This window comes from Salvia hispanica, unplaced genomic scaffold (genome assembly GCF_023119035.1).
Source record: "Salvia hispanica cultivar TCC Black 2014 unplaced genomic scaffold, UniMelb_Shisp_WGS_1.0 HiC_scaffold_444, whole genome shotgun sequence".
In the NCBI taxonomy this organism is placed as follows: Eukaryota; Viridiplantae; Streptophyta; class Magnoliopsida; order Lamiales; family Lamiaceae; genus Salvia; species Salvia hispanica.
The window spans coordinates 72,849-99,268 of record NW_025952184.1 but is presented as its reverse complement, the minus strand read 5'-3'; the positions used below and the strand labels follow the sequence as shown (position 1 = coordinate 99,268).

The following is a 26,420-nucleotide window of genomic DNA, read 5'->3' as shown; positions in this document are numbered from 1 at the left end:
GTTTAAGAGAATTTTCATTGGTTTTTCAGCATTAAAGGAAATAGATGTTTTATATGCATGTCATTGGTTTTAATGTTTGTGGCTTGAAAACGAATATTCATAATATTACATATTTTATGAAAAAATTATTTTAAAATCAAAACTTAAGCTATAATTTAATTAAAGAATAATCCTTTTTTTATACATGCAAGAAGCAAGGCCCATTAGATACATTAGCCCAATAATAGAAGGCCCTTTAGACATTAGGCCCAATAGCTTAGATTATATTGCGTTACAAACCAAAATATAAATAAATAGATATACTTTGATTTTCCGCATTTCGGCAGTTTTGGTTTAAGCTCTCTGCTACTCTGAAATCGCGCGCTGCAACGGTTTCAGCAATCGAAGCTAGGTTTTTATTCTTCTCAATTTCTAAATTTGATCTGCTTGATACTCGGTTTGAATTTGATCGTATTGCCAATGTTTCCGCCAATTTTTATATGATAGTTAGGATATTTGTTTTTGTTTTTGTTAATTATGAATATTCGTTAGGGTTTATGGTGATTTCTAGGTGTAGGAGTGGTCTATGAGCTTCACTCATTGTGTAAAAGTCGTTTTGAAAATTAGAGCATTTGGTTGTTTCTTGGTTGTCAATGCTTAAAATTGTTTGCTTATTTTTCAGCTGTGTTTGTGTGTTGGAAGCTGAATCATTTTGTGTATGATACCGTGTAGGAGCCTTTGACTGTCTCTTTGTGTATCCCTGATTTGATTGTATTGTTTATCTGGTGGCATTTTTGTATTGGAATATGTGGAAACATATTTGTGAGGAGAGTTTGCGGAATTTTATGACATCTCTTAAAGATCCTGTTGATTAGAGAAGGTATCCTTAATATTTTGTTAAAATAGTCCGTAAGAGAGTTAACAGTTTCCAAATAGGTATAATCTGTGAGTTTCCTTAAGTAAAAAATGGTTTTTAAATACTACCACAGAATGTTAGGCGTGTGCAGAAAAGAATCAATAAGGAAAAAAATGCTATGAAAATTGTGTTTGCTCTATTAGCCTTAGCCATGTATGCTATGAAAATGTTAATGCCTAATTTAATTTCCATATTTTTAGATATTATAATCTTGTAGATTTCATTTGGTGGAGTGGTTTGAGGAAACTTTATTGCATATCAACTACAAGCTTAATTTATTCCCAGCTAGTTGGTCCTATAAGATATTATACTTGTTTAGTGTAAGTCTTGCTTATGTTTGTTTGAACAAGAATATTTGACCTGGACGCTTACTGCAGTAGTTACATGGAAGGACAAGAAAACTTGCTTGACACACTTTTTGACGAGGATAACTTTGAGGCTGGGCAAGATGTTGAGATGCTTGATGTAGAAGAGGGTGAGTTTGTTGAACCAATTCAAAGGACTAGAGCAGGAGAAAGTTCTAATGTTCATGATATTCAAGAAAATCAAGAATCTAACAGGCCAAGTTCAAAACAGAAGAAGAAGAAAAAGAAAAACAAGAGGAGGAAAGGTGGCAGTGTAGGTCCAAATGTAACCGATGTTAACAGGTCTGTATATTTTATGAGTCTTGTTCTCGATCATTCAAAATATATATGCTCTGTTATCTGGGATGTTTCCTGGTTATTATCTAATTATCTGCTACAGTTTCATATTTTTTGCTGTTGGTTTTATAAAACGTCTAGTTTTTCTTTGATTTTATAAGCATCTATTTCATAATTTTGGTGAATGACTTCTTTCTATGACCCCTTCCTTAGGTTTGTTATCGATGCATGCAAGCGTTTGAGAGAGCCAAAATCTTATCTTATGTACACTGCTGTTGGTTGTCTTGGAGTGGCAGCTTTGAGTGATCTTATCAAAGAGGTAAACTGCCTTTCTAGTTTCTGTATACAGGCATCATTGCTAGAGATAGCTGTTCAACTTTTTGCTATTTCAATACTGGTGACTGTTTTAATACTACAAACTGTTACTATTTGGATATAATTTTGTCGTTTCAATGGGAAGGTCTGAGCTTTACTATGGTATTACATATGTGCTGCGTGTGCATTTGTCTTGAACTTTTTAAAAAATTTCTTCAAGTTTTGTTAGGTCATGTTGACGTAGTCAAATAGGTAGTGGATTTTATGAAGAGTATGTAACATGAGGGATTTGCACCTCCAGTCCCTCATCCAAGGCTTTCAGTATACATGTTGGAAGAAATAGGTAGGATTGTGATCCCCTCAATTATTTGTCGCTTGTGGATTTCTCATATTGCAATACGATTTTCTTCATATTTAATCATTCTGTGATATTTCAATCCAGTGTAGTGCTTCAAAATTTCCAGAGCGAGATGATGGTCATAGATGAATCTGATTTCTTCAAATATCCTCACTATTTGGATGATTTATGTTGGTATGTGTTTGATGTAGTTGGGAATAAACGCCTTCTACATTTTCGTAGAATCATTCTTTTATTCTGACATCACACTCCTAGTATCCTTTTCACTGCACCAGGATTTTTTGTTTAAATTGTTGAATAATCCTAACATTATCCTGGTGAACCTCATGCGTTGAGACAACAATGAAAACTCATGTATTACTTGAAAATGAGAGTTTTGTAAAGTATCAATCCATATGGTTAGGTGAACCTGGAAATATTGATGTGGTAATTCAAGGTGAGACTCTGGTCGACTGTCCTACTCTACGTTCATGAGGACAGCCTTATCTGATCCTCGTTGTAGTCATCACTAATTCAGTAGGTTCGGATAGTCTCTTCCTATCTGTTAGACTTTTAACCGATGCCCCATGGCTAATGATCATTAGAACTTATGTAAATTCAGTCTGCTAAACGAGAAAGCCCAGGCCAGGAGTAAATATTGATGTGTGGGTGAAAAGATGTATGAGATCCTGTAGTTAGTTTGTCCTTCAGCTAGAATTTTAAAAACTCTTTTGGAAATGATGTATAGCAAAACTTGTGAGTTTCATTTTTGTACAGATTCGATCTTAGGCCAATTTAACATGAAAAACGAACGTGTAGGTTGATGCAATCCAAGCTTGTGGAGGTCAGAAGACCTCAGATGGCAGCCGATTCCGTAGAGGTGGTGGTGTATTATGGAATATTATCAAAGTACGCGATCCAAATGCCTACAAAGAGATAATGAGACAAGGAAGAGAGTTTGAGGTATGTTTGGCTGTAGGTGTACATGCATGTTTACTTAGATAATAACTTTTCTAAATTTGCTTTAGTTTCATAGTCACGTCACTAGCCATCGTGTGTAAGCAGTTGCACCTCCGTAGTCGTTTTGGTGTAGCTGTCCGTGTTTTGCTAGAATCAAACTATTAAATTATTCTCATTCACAACATTGCAGAAACAATTCAAGCAGCAGAAGCAAGAACCACCCGTGCAACACCGAGATGCTCCCTCAAAAAACCCACCTCTTGCTGGCAATCAGATCGAGGGTAATCCATCGGATAATATGGATCTCGCACCTCACGATCAAAGCCAGCTCGAAACCGGACCAAAACGTACATCTGCTCATGAACGGATACGAATGCCAGTTATATACGATGATTTTCTGGTCGGTGGAGAGAATTCCAAGGATAAATTAGCTGATGAGGAAGCTGCTGCTGTTCCTGCAATGTAAGAGAACCGTTATTTTATGCCTTTTGATCCGTTGCCTTCTTTTGCTACACATGTTATTCCATATCTTCGGGGGGCAATTTTTATCGATAAACTCTGAGGCCACTTCTCTTTCCCCTTTTCACCGTGTACAAAAACTTGCTACTTACTGAAACATTACTATGAATACTCTTATCTGAGAAGATGGATTTCCATCCTTATTATCAATCATTAGGTAACCATTTATAAAATTGCTTATGTCTGCAAATATTTAGAGGGTTGATTTAATTCTGTTTTGTGTTTCCAACTTTATATTCTGACATAAAAATGTCTCCAATTTATGTGTTTTTTTTTAAATCTTGAATTTTTTATTTATTTATGTCTTAATTTATATAATTTGGTAACAGAATTTTGAGTCAGCTCCTTGGGTTCTTGAAGCTGTAGGGTTTTTAAGAGACCATAAGTTAGGAGATATTTTTCTAAAAAGGCATTAGTACACAAACTAGGATCAAAATCATATTCACACAACATTTCCTACTTTCACTCAATATCTTAGCATTCAAATATCATGGTTTATACATCATATCATGTATGTGGCTATGATATTGAAGTGGGCTAAAACCCCAGTAGACTTCAAGACTCTATATGTATATATATCAAGATATAAATCTACAGTGATTTAGATTGCAAAAATAGACAAATAACAGTGCAATCATCCCTTTTTGAGTTGGGAAACTTGTGTTTCCACATTGCAATTGCTGCATCAACCACTGCCTTTGCTGCTACCTCTTCATTATCTGCAGCCGCTACCATCGACACTACTTCCTCGTTGCTCAGCACATCCCACACCTTCAATCAAAAGAATTAGATATTTAGAATAATTGAACCAATCCTTTCTAAAATTCATAATTAATTCTAATAACGATTTCTTTTTCTTCAAAAGTTTGCTCACCCCGTCTGTCGCCACGACGAGAAACTCATCCTGGGGAGTGATCCGGTGGTGGGAGACCTCCGGGATGCAAATAATACCGTTGTTTTTTAGCACGAAATCCCCAAAAGCTCGAGACATAGCGAGTCCGGGCGAGTCATCATAAGGCAGCCAGACTCTCTGTATATGTGGCTCTTCTTTTAGTGCAAACACTCTCCCTTTACACTTAGTTATTCTCTCTGTTTCACCTGCAAAAGTATAAAAAACACATTTTCAAAACATCATCACCTACTATTTCATGCATATATAGTGTGTGTAGTGCGTGTAAACAGTTTATTTGAAAGAGTGGTTTCTTCTCTTCTTACATGGCACCCCAGGCTTGAGATCGTTAGTCAACTGAACGGCCATGATCCCATTCTCGCTCCTTGTCCCTAGAACTGCTCTCGAATCTCCGAGATTTGCAATCGTCAGATCTTCAGCCTATCATCATCACCACCACACTTCGTAAATAAAAATCAAATACACTTTCTTTTACTCTAGAAAGTGCCCTCAACTTACGATTACTTTATAAACAATCTATGAAGTCGGGATTCTCGACTTTAGGGGCAAAATTGCAATTTCGACAAAGTTCGAGTTATAAACTACTAGTACAGTATGATTAATCATTTACCTGTCTGATTATGACAGTAGCAGTTGTTCCACTACAAGAGCAATCCAAGGTTTCAAGAAATTGAATCTCTCTGTCTACAGCTTTGAATGAAGTGATGCAAGCTTCTTTCCATCTTTGGAAATTCTTGCTTTGATCACTCCCCATTTTTCTGTGGTTGAGAAGGAGAGAAGGCAGCCTGTTCCTCACAATCTTGCTAACTGTGTGCCCATTCTTGCCATGCCCATCAAACACTGCACAAATGGCCCCTTCCTCGACTCCGTAGCCCTGTGAAAAAAAACACCGACAACGTTACATGGTTGCTTGTGGTTTATCCAGCGTTTTTGGATGTGGTACATGTGACACATGTGCAGAGGCGGACACATGGTTTTTTTGGATGAGTGCTGTATTTTCTATATTTCGTATCTGTCACCGTGCACGTAAATAGATAAATTTTGTCCTAAACCGAAATCAAAATAATAACGATATGTAATAAGTCACAAGATTATTATTCTTAGAATTTCAAAATCAAAACATGAGAAGATGTTACAAAATAGTACCAAATTATGTAAGAATACACACTTCAATTTCATAATCATTCAATGCAAATACAATACTTTACTATGAGAACATGTGTAGTTTGATAGATGAATTTAGGAGAAATTTTGTTGATGATCATAACTAATTATGACAGTTCTGATGGGACATACATTTAGGACTAAAACTCACTATTTTCCCTTCTCATCCTTTTTTATACAAAGAACATTATATAACACAAAAAAAAGTAGTAGGAAATATGTTAGAGACATACCTGAAAAAGAAGAGCACAATCTTGGTTCAATCCTTTGCTTCCTACATGAGAATAAACTGAGCCAATTTTCTGTGATGATTCATTGCTACTGATTCCTGTATAATACACAGCACTTTCTTGGCCATATGAATCATCATGTATCACTGGAGATGAAATGGAAGCACAAATTCCCATCTTCTCTCTCTTGCTTCTCTTTCTCTCCCTAGAGTGTGTCTTGTTGTATATACTTAGAATCCAAAAGGGAGAAATATAGTCCCCATATATAGGGAGTTGGGGACCATGGAATATGCAAATTTTATATTTTCTTGAAAGAGATGGAGAGTTGAAGAACAACTAGATTCAATAATTGAGTTGTTTTTTATTTGTTGGACTATTATTATAGGCTACCCCAAGATTCAATTCAAAGGGCATCTTATGTGTGTTTGTGTAGGATTGAATTGGTATGCAGAAATCAGTTTGCAGCTATTTGGGTGTTGACTTATCAATATTTTACATATTTAATTTGTAATATTTGTGTTTTTTAAAGAATTGGGTTTGAAATTTGGGTTGTTTTTGGTTTGGTTACTTGTTGGTATTGATGTCACAAGAGTATATACTAGTGGTTAAATATGTATTGCATGGTATATAATATTCTCATTAGCAGTACATTTTTGAATAATTGTATTGCATGGTATATTTTTGAAATATGTATTTTTGTAATATTTTGAAATATTTCAAAAATATTTTTGAAATATTGTGAAATATCACAATATTTCAAAAATATTTATGTATTGCACATGGTAATATTGTACATAATATTTTCAGCCGGAAATAGCGATTTGTTAGATATAATTCGTTACTTATAAGAGAAAAGTGAGAATTCATTTTTGTGAAGTAAGTCCCCTTATCCAAACATATTCAAGTGTCTAAAAAGCATATTTATCGAAACAAATATGATAAGTTCTAAGACCTTACTACTAGTAATTTTCATGCTATACTTGTTCCAATTCACAAGGCTTTAAAACCGCCCAATTCCATTTGGATAAATTTATTGTGTATTTTATTTGTTTGTTTTTTATTAAACTAGTATTCCAGTATATTAGAAAATGGAATTGGACTTGTCCTGTTTCGATGTAATAAACGCGTACTTGATAGAGAGAGTTTTCTATAATGTGTATTGATTTATCAAATCGTATTTGTTAGAAAAATAACTATTACTCCTAGTATTTTATTAGCAATGAAGTTGAACAACATACTTGGTTCCTGTAATATAAAGTCCAAATTTAAACTAAATAAATTCGATAATTTGATAATTATTGGTTTATGTGTATGACTTTACTTAGCAGATAATCCACACGGTTACCAATAAGAATGATAACATTATTTATTAAATATTCTACACGATTCAGGGCACCTCAACCTTTGGAAGAAACAGATCATTATTTTCAAATATTATAAGTTGATGACTAATAGATGATTTAATTTTCTTATGTAAAGGAGTAGTAATTATTTAAGATTGTATACAGCTATATTCAAATTAGACGTACAACCTGAACTCTCTCTCTCTCTCTCTCTCTCTCTCTCTTTGGACTTTTATACTACTCCCTATATAGCATGATAAATCAATTTATATTATCTATTATATATTTAAATAGTAGTAGTATTCTTTTGTAGGGCTTTGAATCTTGACATGTAACTATTGGTGGTAATTAAATTTCGGTACCCTAGTAAGGCCATCAAGAAAAAAGCAATACATGCCTTAAATAAATAATAAATAAACAGAGACAATAGAAAATGACAGCCTCAGTGGAAATTAAGTAACCTTTTAGTCAGGTAGTTATTAGCCAATAACAATAATAACAAAATATTTATAACGACTATACTTTATTTATTTATTATAAGTTGTAGACTTTACATTATTATGAAAGGCCAATCATGCTGACATCAATATTTATTTTATTTTCTTATGAAGACACCAATAAGTTTTAATTAATAGCTTTGTTATGCATATTTGTTTAGTTATTAACTACTCACATAGGCATTCAAAAATCAATAATCTAATTAGAAAATTCATACATACTACTACCATTTCTTCTACAAATAGGCTTTTACACTTTGAAGTTCAAGTTGGATCAAGTAAGTCAAAATCACTAGTTTACATTTTGATAGCCAATAAATTTTACCTACAACAGGTGACACTCCTAAATCATATGAATAGTTGACTATAAACATTTTAATAAAATGACTAATGAAATTAATAACACAATTACACAACCAAAACCGTTGACCTGAATTATAGCACTCCTATTTGATAATTGGAGTTATCTTCACAAACACAACCACAAGTATGATAAGATAAGTGGTCATGACAATCTGGTACGTACATGTATTTTCAAACTTCGATTATACTAATAACTATCATAATAATTTCATCTCATTTTGTGGATCAGATCATCTATTCATCAACACATACCAAAAAAATTTTTTAAAAATTAAAAACTCCATTATTGAGAATGTTTTAAATGCTATCATGTCTGACTTGGGCAAAAGAACAGCTAAGGCCTAAGAACAAGGAAGATTCTGTTCTAAATTATACGTATACTACTACCTCCGTCCTTGAAAAATAATTTTTTTTAATACGGCACGGATTTTAATACACAATTGGTAAAGTAAGCAAAAATAATTGGTAAAGTAATAGAAATAAGTTCTATTTTTAAGGGACAAAGGTAGTACAATTCTACTCTAATAGTCTTGGCGGTGGTCGAACGAGTTTTAATGCAAAATTAGTAGTAAAATATAGCAATACTCATAGAGAGAATGTGAAGATGAGTCCTGCCTTATTTATTAGAGAGGGAAACTAGCAAAAATAGAAGGCGACTAATTTTTGTTGACGGCCGAAAGTGGATAAAAAAGACTAGGACTATTAGTTGTGGACGGAGGGAGTATTACATAACCTCGATGCATCGGAGGTGTATTAGGCTCATGCTTATCTTAATACACATATCCATAATCGAGGTTATGTAATATCATAATCGACATGATTACGCAATAGAGATCCAAGCATCTTAAAAGACGAGGAATCTGAATTTAATAAACACTCCATCAAATTTACCGTAATAGAGCTAACAAATTCAGACAGATAAAACAGCATTATGGTGGCTGGAGAGTTACCTTAGATTCTTGATAATTACATTTCAGTCACTGGCTGGAGACGACGACGTTGTCATCCCCTTGCAACGCGTCAGCTGCAGGAGACTTCTTCACCAGAGACTTGGGAAGGTCCAGTTCGTCCTGAATGCAACGCTGCTGAGGATGGCACAACAACTGGCACATGTTTCGGAAAAGGGCACGAGTCAGTCCTTGACCACTCTCGAATATATAGCCTTCGAACTCACTGATTCGTTCGAGGGCGTCAACCAGTGTATCATACACCACTTGTGGACAGTTATCAGGTCCAGGTTTGTCGTGTAGGTACATCACATCCAAGGTGAAGAGCTTCAGAGTTGAAGGCAACTGGGATTGTGGCGGCATGGATGACCTACAGTAGATCAAGATCTGAAACAAGAGAAAGCTAAGAGATTAAGCATAGGCATAGGAAGGCATAAAACAAAGAAAGGTAAGAATATGGAGATGATTTTTTTGGTTTTTACAGATCCTAAATGTAACCAAATTTAATACTACTATTTTTGTTGATGATAATTGATAATGTAATAAACATATGAGGATGATGTGAGTTCATGATGGTCACTGACCACGCGGAATATACGATTTTGAGCACGGGATTTCTTTGCTTCATGAGTTGCTACTTTGAAAAGCTGAGTGAGATCTGCCTGACTAGCGGATGAATCCACTGAGAGACCTCGTAGAGCAGAAAGTGATGCATCAACTTCACTGCTGAAATCTTTCCGGAGCTTTACAATGAAGCAATAGGACAAAATCAGGTGAATAAGATCAAATAGACTAAGAGTAGCATCAATAACAACTGACTGAGAGGAAAAGGAGAAAAACTGTGTCTAAGAGCAAAGAGCATAGCATTCATGCCAATATTTCAGCAACCCAATGTCGAAGATGTCTACTTAAATTATCATATCTAAGTCAACCTAAGACATGATCCTGTCCTTTTAGCATCTTGCAGCAAAATTTATCATCCATCAAAACAAAAGAAGTTACTAGCAGAGTAAAATGAGCCCAGATCTTTCAACTTTTCTAAATATAATAACAGGTATATCTCTAACATACATGGGTCACAACCAACACAAAAAAGAGGCGTGATTCTAATCAACGTGACAACCATGCCACTCAAACAGAAAAACACACACACCAAATCACAAAATTATGCAGAGCTCTATACGCTGTGAGTTAGAATGAATAATGTTGATTAAACAAAAGCATTACGAACATGTTCAGCACGAGGTACCAACATATAAAGCTCCGCAGCACGCTTACATTGCAAATGCATATTGTTATCTTATAAAGGCATGATGCACTCAGTAACAACTAACAAGCCAAAACCAGATAAATCCAGATAGCAAACACATAAACATTTTCAATCTTAAAACCTCCTAGCTCAACATTGAATTATTTAAGTGTTCTTCTGCAATCCCCAATAATACATCTCATTCTTAGCATAACAAAAGTATTATACACTGAATCAAGTGATACACATGCGAACTCTCACCAGCTAATCTAAGGAGTTAAAGCTGCAGTGCAGCTTCCGAACTCCATCTCACTCTCTCAACCAATCAATTCAACCCTAAAATCCAAACAACAAAGTAATTAACTGATTACAAGTGAATTGGGCACAGAAATGGTACCCAATAGGTGGATTTGGAGAGGGCGGAGAACGCGAAACGGTGATCGGGATTGATGCTGAGCTTCGAGTGCACGAATAGCATAATCGCCTGCTTTATTGATTCCAATCGGGTGTAGGGCCGACCGTTGGGCCCGTTCACCTTCATCTCCGCCAACGTTTCCGGGCCGACGTCAATGCAGAATAGTATGTCCTCGTTCGCGAACCGGACTGCCGGGAGAGAGTGTATCCGCCGCCGCCGCCGCCGCCACCGCCGTGAACCGCTTTTGAGCTCCTGACCTCTGCGGAGTCCATTTTCCTCGCTGCCTTTTCCGGTTGATTTCTGATTTTGTTACGATGAATTTGGAGGGTGATTTTGAAATTTCAGTATTCTTAATTTTTAAATTTCACGGTATTCTAAATGGATATTGACATCTAATATCACGAACTTTAAAATTGACAAATAATATCACGAACTTTATTCCGAATTTATTTTTTTCCACGAATGAAAAAATTCTTCAAATAAACGGATTTTTTTTTCGTAATTTCTTAACAACAATTTTGAGAGCTTCAAGTTTTTCAATCTTTGAAGATAGTTTTTCTTGAAGCACACCCTCCAAAATTGTTCTTCAATCTATTAAAATAACATTAATTTTTTCATTCGTGGAAAAAAACAAACAAAGGGTAAAGTTCGTGATATTATTTGTCAATTTTAAAGTTGGTGAGAAAACTCAACTTTTTGAAAGTTTCGTGATATTAGATGCCAATATCCTATTCTAAATTTTGATAAATTTGCAAATTTTGGAGTAGCAAATTTCCCATAAATTTGGTCCACATCGATATTCCGATTTGCAGAATAATATTAAATACGGGTAAAACTCGAATTTGAAAAAAATTAATGCAGCACAATTAAATTCAGGTATTTTTCCTTTCAAATTTCATAAAAAAAATGTAAATGCACCTAAAGTTAGTGTATTTATATGTCAATAAACGATGAAATCTTTCAAAATTAAAAACAAAACTATTTTTACTAATAACTTGAATTAGTGTGAAATTCCGAAACAAATTAAAAAAATTAATCAATTCCAAAAATCGCAGAGAAAATCAAATTATGTTATATTTACCAATTATTTCAAAAATAATAATGTTGGAATTTTGTTAGTAATTTTTTTTAGACAAAAGATACTTTGCGTAACCCATTTTATTTTATTTTTTATACTCTTTTTAATCTATAGTAGGTGTTCATATATCGGCGCAAATATCTACTTTCTCACGCACAAAAAACACACAAATCGCACTCAGATAGCAACCGAGCTGAAAAACATGTCGTGTTTGCACGATCACAGCTGCGAAGAGCACGATTGCTCCACCGATTGGTCTCTCTACAAACACATCGATCTATCCAAGGTTCCGCTCTCTTTCTCTCTCTGCATTAGGTTTACTTGAAAATTCTAATTTTCTGTACATGTGATGATGTGAGGCTCTGTTGCTTATGCGGAGAAATTCGTTGTTTAGAAGACGAATTAGTGTATTATTTGTGATTTTTTTTGTTCAGTGATCTGCGAGAATCAACTATCTCGAATTTGTTGAGTCGATTTTCTACAATTTTTTTGTAATCTGAATGTACATAGATCAGCATTTTATCTGTGTTTCTGAAGGTTTCTGCGCTGAATGAGGCTGTTTCTGGAAGTGTGGAGTCGGTGTTCAAAGATTGGGAGCAGCGGCTGAACTCTTCAGAGGTACTCCCTAATCTGTTGAGTTTTGGTTACCGATAGGTTTTCCATAAATTGATGTTTTGAGTTATTGTTTCAGTGGTGAAGTCTGATTGCTATATTTGTCAGTGGATTAGTATCACGTTGTATTGGATTAAAAAGTTTTTAGTTGCTATTGAATTGCTTTGTTTCTTATCTTCAATAGATGTTGTATTTTAGTATTAAGTCATGTATATGCTAGCATGAGGTATGGTGGAGGGGACATTTATATGTCTTCTTTTCTCTTATTGATTGTGTGTGTTGTGTTTGATAGCTATAAATTACTTCAGCGATTTTGTTTTGAATGCCACAGGGTTACTTGGAAAGCAACGAAGATGATCCTGAGTTGATAGTCTTTATTCCGTGAGTATCAAACTTTCTCTGTTCGATGGATTGAGTGGCGAGTGTCCTGTTATTTTTTTCATGAAAGAAATAGTTGATAAGAATTAAGGAATGACTTGTATGTTCATCGTGGAAGCCTCAACTGGTAGCAAACTGCATACTCTGCAGCTAAAAATCCATTTAACTATGTGATAGCTCAAAGCTTAGCTTATTGTAATTTTTATGGAATTGTTGATGTTCTCAATTGGATGATCTACTACCTGATTGATTTTCATTTAGCCGGTTAATTTTATTGAAATGTGCTTATATGTTTGCTTAATGTATAGATTTACATCAGATGTTAAGCTAAAGAGCATTTCAATCGTTGGTGGTGCTGATGGGACGAGTCCTGCGAAGATGAGAGCGTGAGTTCTAATAACTTTTTGCTTTTTCATTTTAATATGATATAGTTAAGTGTGCTCTTTTCCCCTATAATTTACTGGAATTGTATTAGTGTATTACATTGCCGAATTTTGTCAATATCCTTATCACCATATCTTGCTACCTATTATTTTTGTTGCCTGAATGAGCTGCTTAACCCAGATTCATCAACCGAGAGGGTATTGACTTTTCAGATGCTCAGAATATGCAAGCCGTGCAGGTATGCTGTTACGTAAGCTATTTGGTCAGATTGTACTCGTAATTCTAGTATTGACTTTTTTAAATCATTTTAGGAGTGGGATTTGGCGGAAAATTTACAAGGAGTTTTGGAGTACCAGACAAGGTGAGGTTTAAATTATACTTTTAGCACCATGTGCATGTTGTATCGGTATCTGACTGCAATCTTTTCTCGAAAATTTTTCCGTAGATCTCTTCACCAATCATGAATTTCTGACTCTCTTAAGTATGTATCAACAGGTATTCGAGATTTCAGAGTGTTGGGAACCTCACGTTGCATTTCCCAGTTAATTTTGGTGGCGATGCAAGTACAACTCAAATACATTACATTGGGTTGAAAGGAGAAGCTACTCAGGTATTGTGGTAGCGAAATTAGAATATGTTCTTTGCTGCTCTTTTACGTGATCTAATATCAACCTCATGCAGCTGAAAAGAGATGTCGTTGCGACAATAGTCTATGAAATCACACCAAATCCTTCAGACCACAAGTGAGTTCTCATAATCTCATTCTACCCCCACCCAGAAAGAAGCCTGAGTATTGGTCATTTGCACATAAAAAGCTTGAGTTTGATATATAGTATAGTAAGTTTGATAGTACTACTTTTTGTTAAGTTGCACACGAAAACATAAATTCTTAAGAGAGTAGTAGTTAGTAGCATCTTATGGTATACCCATGTACTAACAAGTCGACATATACAAACTTAGACTTCAAATTCCATTTCTCGAATCCATTACTTAAATTTTGATATGTTGTTCAGAACACGAGCTGAGACTGGCGGCGGCCTTTCACACGTGGAGTGAGCTCCCCTCATTGGCATGACTAAAACTTCTGATATCAATGGCTTTTGGTGTATGAATCTCAGTCTTCATGAGATATAAGATCAATCTAACTCAAAAGTGGCTAGTTTGTTTCACAGAGAAGTTCACCTTTTTCTGCCATAGAGATGCTGCATTTCTTGAAAGTTTGAGAGGTTGTGAACTTCCCCACGCATCTCTCAATACTGAACTTTCTGAATGTCAAACAATTTAGGTTCATTTTCTTTTTTGGCAGCGATGGGAATGTGTTGTTTCTTACATATGTTTTCAATTTCAAAGTATGTCGTCTTATACGTCGAGTCTGGTTGTTTATCTTTGTTCGTGGTTTTTGCTCCATATAGTGTCGGATGCCTATCCCGCTTGCATCCCGTATCAGGTTGGCACGGGTGGTTGTGTCCGTGCCTGCCAAGCTGTTGCTTTAAATGATGCACCCAAAGAATGACGAAAAGCAAGAAAAACTCATGAAATTTGGATACTAAATTCATCTCAACAAAACTTAAGAGAGCTGATTCAATAAAATAACAGTAAATGCCCTTTGAATGAAAGATGCATCGTCCAATATAACGTGGCTAGTTCACATCCAATACCGTTGGGTAGTTGTCTCAGATTTTCTTTAGAAATGTAGTTGTCCAAGATTTTATCAAGCAATATTCTAAAATATCTGACTTGGTTTGCTATCGTATTAAACCCCAACCCTTTTTACTATTACTGATTTTTTAAAAATTCTATATTATATAATACTCCCTCCGTCCACAAATAATAGATCTATTGTTGTTCGGCATGGGTTTTAATGTAAAATTGGTAAAATAAGAGAGGAGGAGAAAATAGTAGGTATAAAATTGGTAAAATAAGAGAGGAGGAGAAAATAGTAGGTAAAGTAAGAGAGATAGAGATAAAAAGTGAGTAAAGTATGAGAGAGGAAAGAAAAAGTGGGGAAAGTATGAAAGATAAACTTTCCATTTTTAGAAAATGATTTATTTTTTGTGGACGTTCTAAAATGGCAAAAGTGATCTATTTTTTGTGGGCGGAGGGAGTATAATGTACGTAGTCGTGACTATTATTATTACAAAATAAAATAACATCATATTAATCTCATACTTTAATGAAACGAATTATTTAATTAAAATGCAAAATAAAAATATGTTAATTGATAATGGTATTTGTTCGTAGTCGTATACAAATGGAGCGAGTATAATAAGATTGAGCGGCGCGCGCTTTTCCTTGAGCCACCTAGGTTTTATTTTCTCCACTGCTCACTCCCATTTTTGCATAATCAACACCCAATTTTTTTCACATTTGACGAAAATCTCTGGCAAATTGCTTCTCTTTCTCTACAAGGAGAAGGAGGTCTCGAGGTATTGTATTGTTGCGTAGCTGAATCCAGTTATTTTTGCTCTGTTTGCGTGTTTATTTGTTTTCATCGGGTTACCGTTGCTGTTTTTTGACGCTGTTGGATTCGAAAGTTGACGTTGAGTTGTTGTGCAAAGTTTTCTGCTGATTTCGAGCTCGTTGATAGCTTATTTTCGAGAAAAAAAGAGTAGTTTTTGTCCTCTGAGAATGAATTTTTTTTTCTCGTTAGAAGTAGTTGTGCCTCTCTAACTTCTTTGAAATGAATTTGCTGATTGTCATTGTGATAGGTTGGATTGAGATGTTAATTCAAAGTATTAAAATCGAACTCTGTTGTTATTGAGCAAGGAATAATTTTTTTTCTTAGATAGGTGAAGTACTCCTAGTTTATATTGAACTGTTTTTTCATTTCCTTTTTTTTAATCTTGAGAGACTCATAATTGTTTTTGATTTAATCTGCTTCGTGTGGCAATATGGTTTTAGATGAATCGATACCAGAATACACTGCTTTTTTAATTACTAGAATTAGATTTTTGTTGCAGTTATTATTTTTTCAGAAAAATTATCTGGGATGCATACCGTTGTGTTACTCTAAAATAACTGTACAAGTACATGTTAGGTAGCTGAGACTTTTGTTTCGGTATTTGAAGTATTGCAGTTTAATTAGAAAAAACATATCTGCTTCCCGAGAGAGCCAGCATGCAGGCTTGTGGTGGATCTGCAATCATGAATTCCATTCAGCAACCTGTTGGGATCAAGACATCAGTATTTCCTTCAAACTGGATGGGTGCCATTGTAAGCCCGAGTCATGTTAAAATGAGTTCGTTCAAGCCTTGTAGATCATCCCAACTTGAAGGGAGCTTAGTCACTGGGAAGCCGCCTTCTTCAGCGTCTATTCCCATACCTGAAGTTGGAGGTATTGTTCATAACTGGCTGCTTCTGCATGACATGATACTTGGAATATTTCCCTTTTCTTCCATTCTCTTATTATGTGCCCTTGTTGAATTGGTTGGAGTTACAAGTTGTTTTGTTGGTGTTAATTAAAATGACTAGGAACTGGGAGTAGCTTTGCGGATTTTGGATTGAAAGAAGTTGATCCAGAGGTCCGCAGCATTATTGACAAGGAGAAAAATCGTCAATTCAGAAGCTTGGAACTTATTGCTTCAGAGAATTTCACTTCTCGAGCTGTGATGGAAGCAGTTGGCTCTTGCCTCACTAACAAGTACTCCGAGGGATTACCTGGCAAAAGGTATGTTAAAATTTAGAAGGGGAGTTAATGATACATTTTGGCATTATTTTGTTTAACCTGTATTCAACTTATGAGATCATTTTTTGCCTCAGATATTATGGTGGCAATGAGTTCATTGACGAACTTGAGATTCTTTGTCAAGAGAGGGCTCTTGCAGCTTTTAATTTGGATGGAAGTAAATGGGGTGTGAATGTCCAACCGTTGTCTGGTTCACCTGCTAATTTTGAGGTCTACACAGCGGTTCTTAACCCACATGACCGTATAATGGTATATTAGATTCTTTCTTTCAAGCTCTTTGCATCACTGTTTTGATGCATATACAGCTAATAATTACTCGGGTGATTTGACATTAGGGACTGGATTTACCACACGGTGGGCACTTGTCGCACGGTTTCATGACTGCTAAGCGACGGGTTTCTGGAACCTCTATATATTTTGAATCGATGCCTTACCGATTGGATGAGACTACAGGCCTTGTTGACTATGACATGCTTGAGAAAACAGCTGCCCTCTTCCGTCCCAAACTTATCATTGCAGGCGCCAGTGCTTATCCTCGTGATTTTGACTATCCTCGCATGAGAAAGGTACAATTTCACATGTATTTGATTCATATATTTATTATAGTAAATCTTTGTGCCTGCTCAATTTCATTCACATCTAACTATTTTTCTTGATGCTCCTTGTAGATTGCAGATGCTGCGGGTGCTTTTCTTATGATGGATATGGCTCATATTAGTGGGCTTGTTTCTGCATCTGTTGTTGCTAATCCTTTTGAGTTCTGTGACATTGTAACCACAACAACACACAAGGTTAATGTTGATTCTTATTTTTTTAATCTTACAAGCTCGACACCCGGGCAATGTGCATGTTGTCTTAACCACTTTCACCGAGCTTTATGAGTTGCTGCTTTTACTCAAGTAGGCTGCCGTTTAAATGTATATTTTTCGTTTCTGTAGTCTCTCAGGGGTCCTCGAGGTGGCATGATCTTTTTCAAGAAGGAACCTGTTTTGGGAGTTGATCTGGAAACTGCAATTAACAATGCCGTTTTTCCAGGATTGCAGGTCTGGGAATATAGTCTGTTTTGCTCACTGTTGTGGTGCTGAATATCAATCTTTTCTTGATAGATGTATTTGTTTTTTTGGTCTCTCAATCCACTTGTAAATTTGAACAGGGAGGCCCCCATAATCACACCATCGGAGGGCTTGCTGTTTCTCTGAAGCATGCAAAATCTCCAGAATTCAAGGCTTATCAAAGCAAGGTAGTATCGAGAGTTACTCTCATAATAATAAATCAATAACCATTGTCAGTGAAATGCTTGCCCATTTTGACATTATTTTCCCCCGCACAGGTGGTCTCGAATTGTAGAGCTCTAGCTTCACGGTTGATGGAGTTGGGATACAAACTCGTCTCTGGTGGGAGTGATAACCATCTGGTTCTTGTGGATCTCCGTCCCTTGGTAAACATGATACTTTCCTATTTCCCCTTAGCTATTTATTCCCTTTTGCCTGCAACTTGAGTTTTACTCCTCCAATCAATCACTCTGACAAGCACTTGGCCAAGTTTTTAAAATTTTCACTTTAGTTCAATCAATAAGGCATTGATATTGAATTATTAATACATTTGATGTTTGAATAGAGCATTGATGGTGCGAGAGTGGAGAAAATTCTCGACATGGCATCTATAACCCTCAACAAAAACTCTGTACCTGGTGAGTGTATACAGTTTCAACTTCTTGTATCAAGATACTGTATCTGTTCCTTTGCTTCTTTTTCTTTTTTTTGGCCCCTTAGTTACTCCCTTGTTTCACCATATAGGTGACAAAAGTGCACTAGTGCCCGGTGGCATACGTATAGGTTCGCCTGCCATGACTACCCGAGGCTTCAGTGAAAAAGAGTTTGTTGCGGTTGCAGACTTCATCCACGAAGGCGTGCAAATCACCCAGGAAGCAAAGAAAATTGCTTCAGGCCCCAAGCTCCAAGATTTCATGAAATTTGTGACATGCCCGAGCTTCCCATTGGCCGACCGGGTGTCGGATCTGCAAAGAAGAGTTGAGGCGCTGACAACTCAATTCCCCATTCCTGGCTTGTGAGTAAAATAGCAAGCACTCGAGTAACAATCCTCACTTTGCCATTGCTAAATTAAGTCCTTTTTTGGATTTTCATTTGATCAGACAATAAAACAACTCCACTTTTTTGTTGTTTGGAATGTTGTAATACTTGATGATACATTGTGTTCTTGATCTTTATCCAAAATTTTGTAATAGCATACTCTCTCTCTCTGTTCTCTCTCTCATTTACACACAGACTGGTTCGGTGCAATACAATTGGGGTTGATTAAAAAACATTGAGACATAATACTTACAAGTGACAGCATTTGAAAATTGAAATCAAATGCTGTATATCTGTACAAAATCACTCTACATGATTGAGAATTCCTCTTGGAGACCATCTAGTTCCCCCTTGAGGCTGTGCTGTTGTATTACCATAACAGAGGCCGTTGCGGAGAAATCTGAAGCGGAGAGGATGTCCCCGATGGGGCCGAGCTCTGGGCACTCCTCCCAGTCATTCATCCCCACCGTGAGGAGCGAGTTCACCCTCCCACCCCGCCCCACGATGAACAGACCATACTGTGCCTCGAGCGACCTCAACGTCGAGAAGGCCTGCCCGGAGTTACTCAGGTACTTCTCCATGTAGGCCACATGCCCTCCGGCTACATGCCTGTCGTAGAAGTCTGCAAAGCACTCATCGTCAACTTTCATCTCCTCCTGATGCTCCGCGGTGTTGGCCCTCGCCATGGTCACGATCGAAGACACGCTGTCCCCGGCAGCCTCTAGCAGGAACCGTATGACCGTCAACTTCACACCCGAGTGACAGGCCACCCTACCGGCAAAGGCTAGTGCCTCCCGGTCATCCTTCCCACCTATGAAAATCACTGCTGCATAGAGGGATATGGCCGATCTTGACAGCGCCGTCGCCCCGAGGCCCCGGTCGACTAGAATCCCGACCGAGCACGGCGCGTGGCGAAGGATCTGTCAAATCAAAGGAGTTATCCTTGTTAGCTCTACAACAAGGTAAGTCTAGTTGATTCTTTTTTCTTTGGAGTACAAACTCACACACACTGGTGACGTCTTACCAACTGAATTGTACTCCGTTGCTAATATATTTGAACTTTGGTTTAACACATTACATACCTTGCGATTGACATGCCTAAAGCCGGCATGGCCAAGATCAAGCCTTCCACTAGGCTCTTGTTGCTTGTGAAAAGGCAAAACTATGAGTGAAATTGATAGATCCTCTGCTAAGATGCAGACATCTTGGTGCATGTTGTTGAGTGTGGAGAGCGCCAGCATCCGGTGCGTCGTGATCCCGTCTCCGTCTTCGTCCAGATACGCATTCACGCCTGTGGTGATCTGCTCCCTCATCTCCACCACCGTCGGGTCCGTCACCGTCACCGCATCCATGCTCTGATTGTGCGCCAGCGTCGCCGCAATCCTGTCGGTCAGCTCCACCATGTCCGTCAGATGAACCAGGATCCCCGGGTCCAACGGTCCCCGCGAGATCGCCATGAGGTTCGCCGCCCCGCCCACGTGCTGTGTGCCCCGGACGCACATCAGTACTCGCAGCTCGCTAGAGGGGTTCAGCCACTGGAGCGCCATCCTCTGCGTTGGAGCGTGCCGCCTCGCCCGCCTGATGATGCTCGACACCACCAGTGGGGTGTAGACCACCGTCAGCAGCGTCGTGAACACGAGGGCGAGGCTCGTCGAGATGCTTGTGTAGTTCATCTGCACCATCATCAGAAATATGAAAAAAAAGAGTTCGAAAACCGCTGGTTCCGGTTCAAATTTTGCTCAAACCGCCGTTGGAACCAATAGGCCGGTTCCGGTCCGGTTAGAACCGGACACCGCTAAATCAGACTAACAAAATGACTCACATTTGTGGCCATGATGGCTAAGTAGACATGGAAATGGCCCTTGATGTTGAGCAGCAGGCCCGTGGCGACAGAGTCCTGCCAGTGCAAGCCGAGCATCACGCCTGACAGCCCCGCCCCGATGACCTTCCCGAAGGTGGCGATCAAGAAGACGAAGGCGATCCTCGCCCACGTCTGCAGCTTCCCGGCTTGGAACTGTTTGAATTGGGCCTCTGTCCCAACCCAGAAGAAGAAGAGTGGATAAAAAATTGCATTGAAGAAATAGTTCACTTGAATGATCATCATCTTAGCTATCCTCCCATCTCTAGGCATGAAAACTCCGGCGAGAAACGAGCTCAGAATCTTGTTATACTTGACGCACAGCGGCGAGAAGCTGCAGAGCATGACCACATAGGCCACCGCGAGAACCAGGTGGGAGCACTTCATGGGCTTCCCCTCCGGGTTCTCGCGGTTGACCCAGTTCATGATCAGCGGCGTCACCTTCGCCGCCACAACCACCTCCACGGCCACGAGGGACACCATGGAGACGACGGTCCTGACGCTCCGGTAGTAGAACCCGTCGAGGGGGTCGAAGATGATGAAGCCGATGCAGATGAGGAGGGTGGCGACGAGGTCGGTGTGGATGCCCGCGGAGACGACGAAGCGGCCGATGTCGGACTTGCCTATCTTGAGGTCGGTGATGAGGCGGGTGAGGAGGGGGCTGGCGGTGCCGGAGATGATGACGGAGAGGCAGAGGTTGAAGGGGACGCTGGAGGTCTCCGGGATGTCGAGGAAGGGGGTGAGGAACGAGGCCATGACGAAGGTGGTCAAGATGGCCGAGTAGGCCACCTTGGCCTCAGGGAGGTGGATCTCGAGGAAGATGTTGGGGTCTACCTCGAGACCCACCACGAACATGTGGAGGACCATCGCGACCTCCACAATGTACTCGATTGTGTTGCGGATGCCCTCCCCCTTCGTGTGCTTGCGTATCATCGGGAGATTGCTCAGGAATAGCCCCACCTGAGACGGGAAGCAATTAAGTAATTTATTAAAAAAGTGAAAGAAAATGGAATAAATGAGGAACCATTATTGATCTTTTTAAATTAAAAAAAAAAAAGGAAAAAAGGGGGAGGAGAGAGACTATGCATTCGGAGAAGATCCGGGGCTGGGAGAGGCGGCGGAGGAAGATGTGGAGGAAGTTGCAGAGGAAGACGATGAAGAAGAATCCGAGCATGTAGACGGCCACGGTTGCGAGCCGGAAAGTCATGCTGCCGTTTGTGCATAGGGCAGCATTTGTCATGTTCTTCAAATTTCCGATATCCATTTTTTCTTTTTTTTCTTCTTTAAGATTTGTGATGATTTTGTATTTTTTTTTAATTGGAAACTGTGGTTGAATATGTATAATTCAAGAATCTATGAGTTCTTTCTATCTAGTCTGAGGGATTATTGTTATTTTTGTTGAAAAAAAGAAGAAAAAAAATCTGAGTTTTGTGAGGAGAGAGAGCTTTATAACTTGCTATTCGTAGAATGTGGTGTTCCTGTGGTGAATAAACACACCATGCATGCAGGCAGATTTTGCTCAAACAAAACATACAAAAAATAATAAATCATTAAATTGCTATATATGGAACAAAACTGTTAAATAAACAAAATAGTGACATTTTCTCACAAAAAGTTACTGAAATACTAGATTCAAATTTCAGTAGAATATGGTTTAGTTTGAACAAACAAATATTGAAATATTCGCACAATCCTTATCTTATTTGTATTCGTTTACTTTGTTCTTTATCATTTATTCATTTGTTCAGTTTTAATTTTTGTATTTGAATTCTCTAAACTAAATCATTTTGTTATAAGATTGTCATTTCATAAAACTTCATAATAAGTTACTACTAAAAATTACTAATTGTTTTATGAAATTAGGAAAGTTTGTAATAATGCGAAGACTTTCAAGTTTTAAGTTAGCTGGAAACGAACTTAAGGCGGCGTTTGGTTTGTTTAAAATAATCCAGAATTAGTAGGTGAAAATTGAACACGTACTTAGTTAATTTCTCCCAATTTTTCTATTTATGGAGTACTTTATTAAGTCAAGAATTAGAGAAATTTTCACATTTTCTACCTAATCAAATTGAAGAATCTCGCAAAAACCCTTTCAACTTTTAATTTGCTTATATATATATACAACTTGTTTCTCAACGGATTAAGAGTTTGGAGTGGAGTTGTTGTGAATCGTTGAAAATGGAAGCTGTTGCTGTAGGCTCTCGGATTCTTCCCCAAATCAGTCTTAATCAGAATTCTGAATCGTGAGCATTTTTTTCAAAATTGTGATTTACTGATTTATTATATATGATTGATTGTTCGTGTTTTCTGGATTTTGTTGTGTTGACGATTGGATCACGTGATTACTTTCATTATTCGTTGGAGCTGAATGCTGGTGATCTTGCTCTGTGAATAGGTTTTGGAGATTTCGTTTAATTGCAATTTTAGCCTTTTTGGAGCGAAGGTCTTGTCTATTTTCAGTGAGGGAAAAATATGTGTAAATGAGGGTTGATGTATATTGAAATTGTTAAAATTTTAAACTGAATATAGTGGTGAACATGATCAGAAGTGATAATGTATAGATCATATATATCGATATGGGATATATTGATGGAATGTTGGTTGTGAAAGAGAGATATACAAGTTTTGAATCACTTTGTTCATTCCAGGTTGCACCATCATGTTAAATCTAATCCATCCTTCGTTAACACAACCAAACTTTCTGTGGATCGGTGTTCTAGTTCCAGCAACGCAAAAAACTCTGCTTCCGGAGGCTTGTCTTTGAGACTTCCGGTGCAGAGGAAGATCATTGTTGGAAGAACACATTGTTCGACTGGGGTATGCACATATCCTGTGGGCGCTTTTGAGTCGCATTCTATCACTGACGAAGAAAAGATTGGAGTTCTGCTTCTGAATCTTGGAGGCCCTGACACTCTAAATGATGTTCAGCCTTTCCTGTTCAATTTGTTTGCTGACCCAGTATGGTTCATGTCTAAACTACGTAGTTTTACCATTTGATTTGATAATTTTCGTATTGATGATTATCCATGTTGCAGGATATTATTCGTCTTCCCAGGTTGTTCCGATTCCTTCAACGCCCTTTGGCACAGTTGATTTCAGTGTTGAGAGCTCCTAAGAGCAAAGAAGGTTATGCTTCCATTGGTGGAGGTTCTCCTTTGCGCAAGATAACAGACGAGCAGGTATCTAGTGCCACAAACAAAGTTTCTTCTTGCCTTCATTGATTTGGATTTCGGTGTTTTTTGAGGTGGCAGCATCTAATGAATTCTTTCATTCCTCTTCTCTAGGCAAATGCGTTGAAAACTGCTCTTGAAGCTAAGGAGGTTTCTGCTGATGTCTATGTAGCAATGCGATATTGGCACCCGTTTACGGAGGAAGCTGTTCATCAGGCAAGTCACCCAAGTTAAACCAAATAGAAATATTTTCATATGTTTGCCTAAGGAGTTTGAAACGCCTATCATTTTGAACTTTTGTTGTGGTTGCTCGTTTTGTTTTCTCACAGATTAAGAGAGATAGGATTACAAGGCTTGTCGTGTTGCCACTGTATCCCCAATACTCTATTTCAACAACTGGCTCAAGCGTCCGCGTTCTTCAAGAAATGTTTAGGTAATATGCAGGCTCACTTCATTTATATTATTGAAAAATGAAAGCATTCCCAATTTCATTTCCTCCTCTTTTGACATATTCCACAAAACCTATCAGGAATGATGCACATCTGTCGAGATTACCTGTTGCTGTCATACAGTCATGGTATCAGCGGCAAGGTTATATCAGGTCTATGGCTGACTTGATCGAGGGGGAGCTACAGAATTTCTCGAACCCTGAAGAGGTGGATGATATATCTTTGCTGTAAATATTGATAGAGCATCAAATTTCAGTAATGTGGTTCTATCAAGATATACTAGATAATATTAAAAAATTTTGTCGAAATTGTAGGTGATGATATTTTTCAGCGCCCACGGAGTTCCTGTCAGCTATGTTGAGAATGCTGGTGATCCGTACCGAGACCAGATGGAAGAGTGCATCTTCCTAATAATGCAAGAGCTCAAGTCGAGAGGAATCGGAAATGATCATACTTTGGCTTACCAGGTTCGTTGCAAATTTCTAATTCTTTTGTGTTTGGCAGCCTGAGGCGAGAATTTCCTTAATTGGATTACATTACTTTATACAATATACACCAAATTGGTTGAGCAATCTGTGCAATAGAAGTCTGCATAACTTCTCAGCATTTTGTTCCAGAGCCGTGTGGGACCTGTGCAGTGGTTAAAGCCATACACTGATGAAGTTCTTGTTGATCTCGGCAAACAAGGTGTCAAGTCCCTCCTCGCAGTTCCTGTGAGGTATGCCTCTCTCTCTCACTCACATTGTTTAAAAAGATAAAACAAAGTTTTGCTGGTAGATACTTCTGTGACATAACACATGCACAATTTAACTCAAAAATCTACACGTCTTCGTCATGGGGACAGGAGGGGTTGGGTCTGTTGAGATTTATGAAACGATAGGAGTATTATATGTCATTACATCATTATACCTTCAAAAGCTACTTGAAAACAAAAGAAAACTAGGACATGTATATTTGTTAGTTGGGCTCCTGAAAGATATTCCTCACTCCATCACTGCTTCATCTCATCTAATTGCCAAGCTGTCTACTTTCAGTTTTGTGAGCGAGCACATAGAAACTCTCGAAGAAATTGACATGGAGTACAGAGAATTGGCTCTTGAATCAGGCATTGTGAACTGGGGTCGTGTCCCTGCTCTCAACTGTACGCCATCGTTCATCACTGATCTGGCTGATGCAGTAATCGAAGCACTGCCTTCTGCTATGGCTATATCCAACTCCAATACCACCACCTCAGACAATGCTGAAAATGGTTTCGTGGCATATGCTGTCAAAATGATCTTTGGTTCAATCTTCGCGTTCCTTCTGCTATTATCACCTAAACTGATGTCTGCGTTCAAGAGTCGCGTTCTGTAGACGACTTCAATTAACTAAACAAGCGAGGAAGGGATCATTCTAACATGCGTTAGCAGGTTACCCTTTGAAGGACCCTATGGATACTCTTAACCAGATAGCATAGAATAGGTTATAGTGCCTTCTCATCACTTTGAAAGGTTCTTATTTTGTTACCCTTTTTCTTGTGGAAATCATAAAGGAGAGATGCTCTGATCGACTGTTGTTTTTGTTTATTGAAGGCTGAAGAGAATATTAATTTAGTTGAGTTCAATACAATTTAGTTGGATTCTTGTGCTTGTCTTTGTTAGATTAGAGTATCCATGTTTAAGCTTTATTTGTGCTTCTGCAGCATACAAAGATGAAGAAGAAATTGTTGATTAATGAATATAATTGTTCTAATTAATTTCCATGACACCATTTCACAGTGCAACCAAATACTTTATCTACAAGAATTGTTGATAATGGACAATATGAATTTTAAAATAAAATTGGTAAAAAAAAATGGACATATAATTAGCTAATTATAAACAATTAAGTGATGAAATTAGGCAAAAAAAAGTTATAGGAGTATCACAAAAAATAATAGTACTCCATTCGAA

The 26,420-nt window shown here is 37.8% G+C and overlaps 7 protein-coding genes across 9 annotated transcripts; 4 read left to right on the top strand and 3 right to left on the bottom strand.

Moving 5' to 3' along the window:
- Window positions 1-308: 308 nt before the first annotated feature.
- On the top strand, window positions 309-3,817 carry LOC125199273. Of its 2 annotated transcripts, none has more exons than XM_048097347.1 (5): window positions 309-391; window positions 1,276-1,542; window positions 1,750-1,855; window positions 3,008-3,151; window positions 3,339-3,817. In XM_048097347.1, the coding sequence occupies exons 2-5, from the start codon at window positions 1,280-1,282 to the stop codon at window positions 3,612-3,614; spliced, it is 789 nt and encodes a 262-aa protein (XP_047953304.1). In that variant the 5' UTR covers window positions 309-391; window positions 1,276-1,279; the 3' UTR covers window positions 3,615-3,817. The 2 variants fall into 2 exon arrangements, with proteins under 2 accessions (XP_047953304.1, XP_047953303.1); XM_048097346.1 differs by having other exon boundaries at window positions 1,273-1,542.
- Window positions 3,818-4,108: 291 nt separating this feature from the next.
- On the bottom strand, window positions 4,109-6,216 carry LOC125199272 (probable protein phosphatase 2C 72). Its single transcript, XM_048097345.1, has 5 exons — window positions 5,975-6,216; window positions 5,188-5,451; window positions 4,883-4,997; window positions 4,542-4,765; window positions 4,109-4,438 (listed from the first exon to the last, which is right to left on the bottom strand). Exons 1-5 carry the CDS (start codon window positions 6,146-6,148, stop codon window positions 4,259-4,261), a joined length of 957 nt encoding a protein of 318 aa, XP_047953302.1. The 5' UTR covers window positions 6,149-6,216; the 3' UTR covers window positions 4,109-4,258.
- Window positions 6,217-9,035: 2,819 nt separating this feature from the next.
- Window positions 9,036-12,067, bottom strand: LOC125199280. The gene is made up of 4 exons (XM_048097351.1): window positions 12,053-12,067; window positions 10,768-11,085; window positions 9,706-9,864; window positions 9,036-9,508 (listed from the first exon to the last, which is right to left on the bottom strand). Exons 1-4 carry the CDS (start codon window positions 12,065-12,067, stop codon window positions 9,152-9,154), a joined length of 849 nt encoding a protein of 282 aa, XP_047953308.1. The 3' UTR covers window positions 9,036-9,151.
- LOC125199266 (PITH domain-containing protein 1) lies at window positions 11,992-14,607 on the top strand. Its single transcript, XM_048097339.1, has 9 exons — window positions 11,992-12,149; window positions 12,401-12,481; window positions 12,807-12,856; window positions 13,162-13,239; window positions 13,418-13,475; window positions 13,549-13,598; window positions 13,733-13,847; window positions 13,919-13,980; window positions 14,251-14,607. The coding sequence occupies exons 1-9, from the start codon at window positions 12,066-12,068 to the stop codon at window positions 14,291-14,293; spliced, it is 621 nt and encodes a 206-aa protein (XP_047953296.1). The 5' UTR covers window positions 11,992-12,065; the 3' UTR covers window positions 14,294-14,607.
- A 911-nt stretch (window positions 14,608-15,518) lies between these two features.
- Window positions 15,519-19,169, top strand: LOC125199271 (serine hydroxymethyltransferase 3, chloroplastic-like). 2 transcript variants are annotated; one of them, XM_048097343.1, is made up of 11 exons: window positions 15,519-15,663; window positions 16,306-16,571; window positions 16,709-16,904; window positions 16,997-17,171; window positions 17,258-17,488; window positions 17,591-17,713; window positions 17,861-17,965; window positions 18,076-18,162; window positions 18,253-18,360; window positions 18,540-18,612; window positions 18,719-19,169. In XM_048097343.1, exons 2-11 carry the CDS (start codon window positions 16,355-16,357, stop codon window positions 18,991-18,993), a joined length of 1,590 nt encoding a protein of 529 aa, XP_047953300.1. In that variant the 5' UTR covers window positions 15,519-15,663; window positions 16,306-16,354; the 3' UTR covers window positions 18,994-19,169. The 2 variants fall into 2 exon arrangements, with proteins under 2 accessions (XP_047953300.1, XP_047953301.1); XM_048097344.1 differs by having other exon boundaries at window positions 15,524-15,663; window positions 16,314-16,571.
- LOC125199270 (cation/H(+) antiporter 28-like) lies at window positions 19,168-22,306 on the bottom strand. Its single transcript, XM_048097341.1, has 4 exons — window positions 21,952-22,306; window positions 20,835-21,830; window positions 20,095-20,685; window positions 19,168-19,932 (listed from the first exon to the last, which is right to left on the bottom strand). The coding sequence occupies exons 1-4, from the start codon at window positions 22,132-22,134 to the stop codon at window positions 19,321-19,323; spliced, it is 2,382 nt and encodes a 793-aa protein (XP_047953298.1). The 5' UTR covers window positions 22,135-22,306; the 3' UTR covers window positions 19,168-19,320.
- Window positions 22,307-22,902: 596 nt separating this feature from the next.
- On the top strand, window positions 22,903-26,111 carry LOC125199264 (ferrochelatase-2, chloroplastic-like). Its single transcript, XM_048097337.1, has 9 exons — window positions 22,903-23,113; window positions 23,519-23,828; window positions 23,906-24,049; window positions 24,155-24,256; window positions 24,370-24,473; window positions 24,570-24,696; window positions 24,804-24,956; window positions 25,107-25,207; window positions 25,524-26,111. Exons 1-9 carry the CDS (start codon window positions 23,049-23,051, stop codon window positions 25,840-25,842), a joined length of 1,425 nt encoding a protein of 474 aa, XP_047953294.1. The 5' UTR covers window positions 22,903-23,048; the 3' UTR covers window positions 25,843-26,111.
- The last annotated feature ends 309 nt before the right edge of the window (window positions 26,112-26,420 follow it).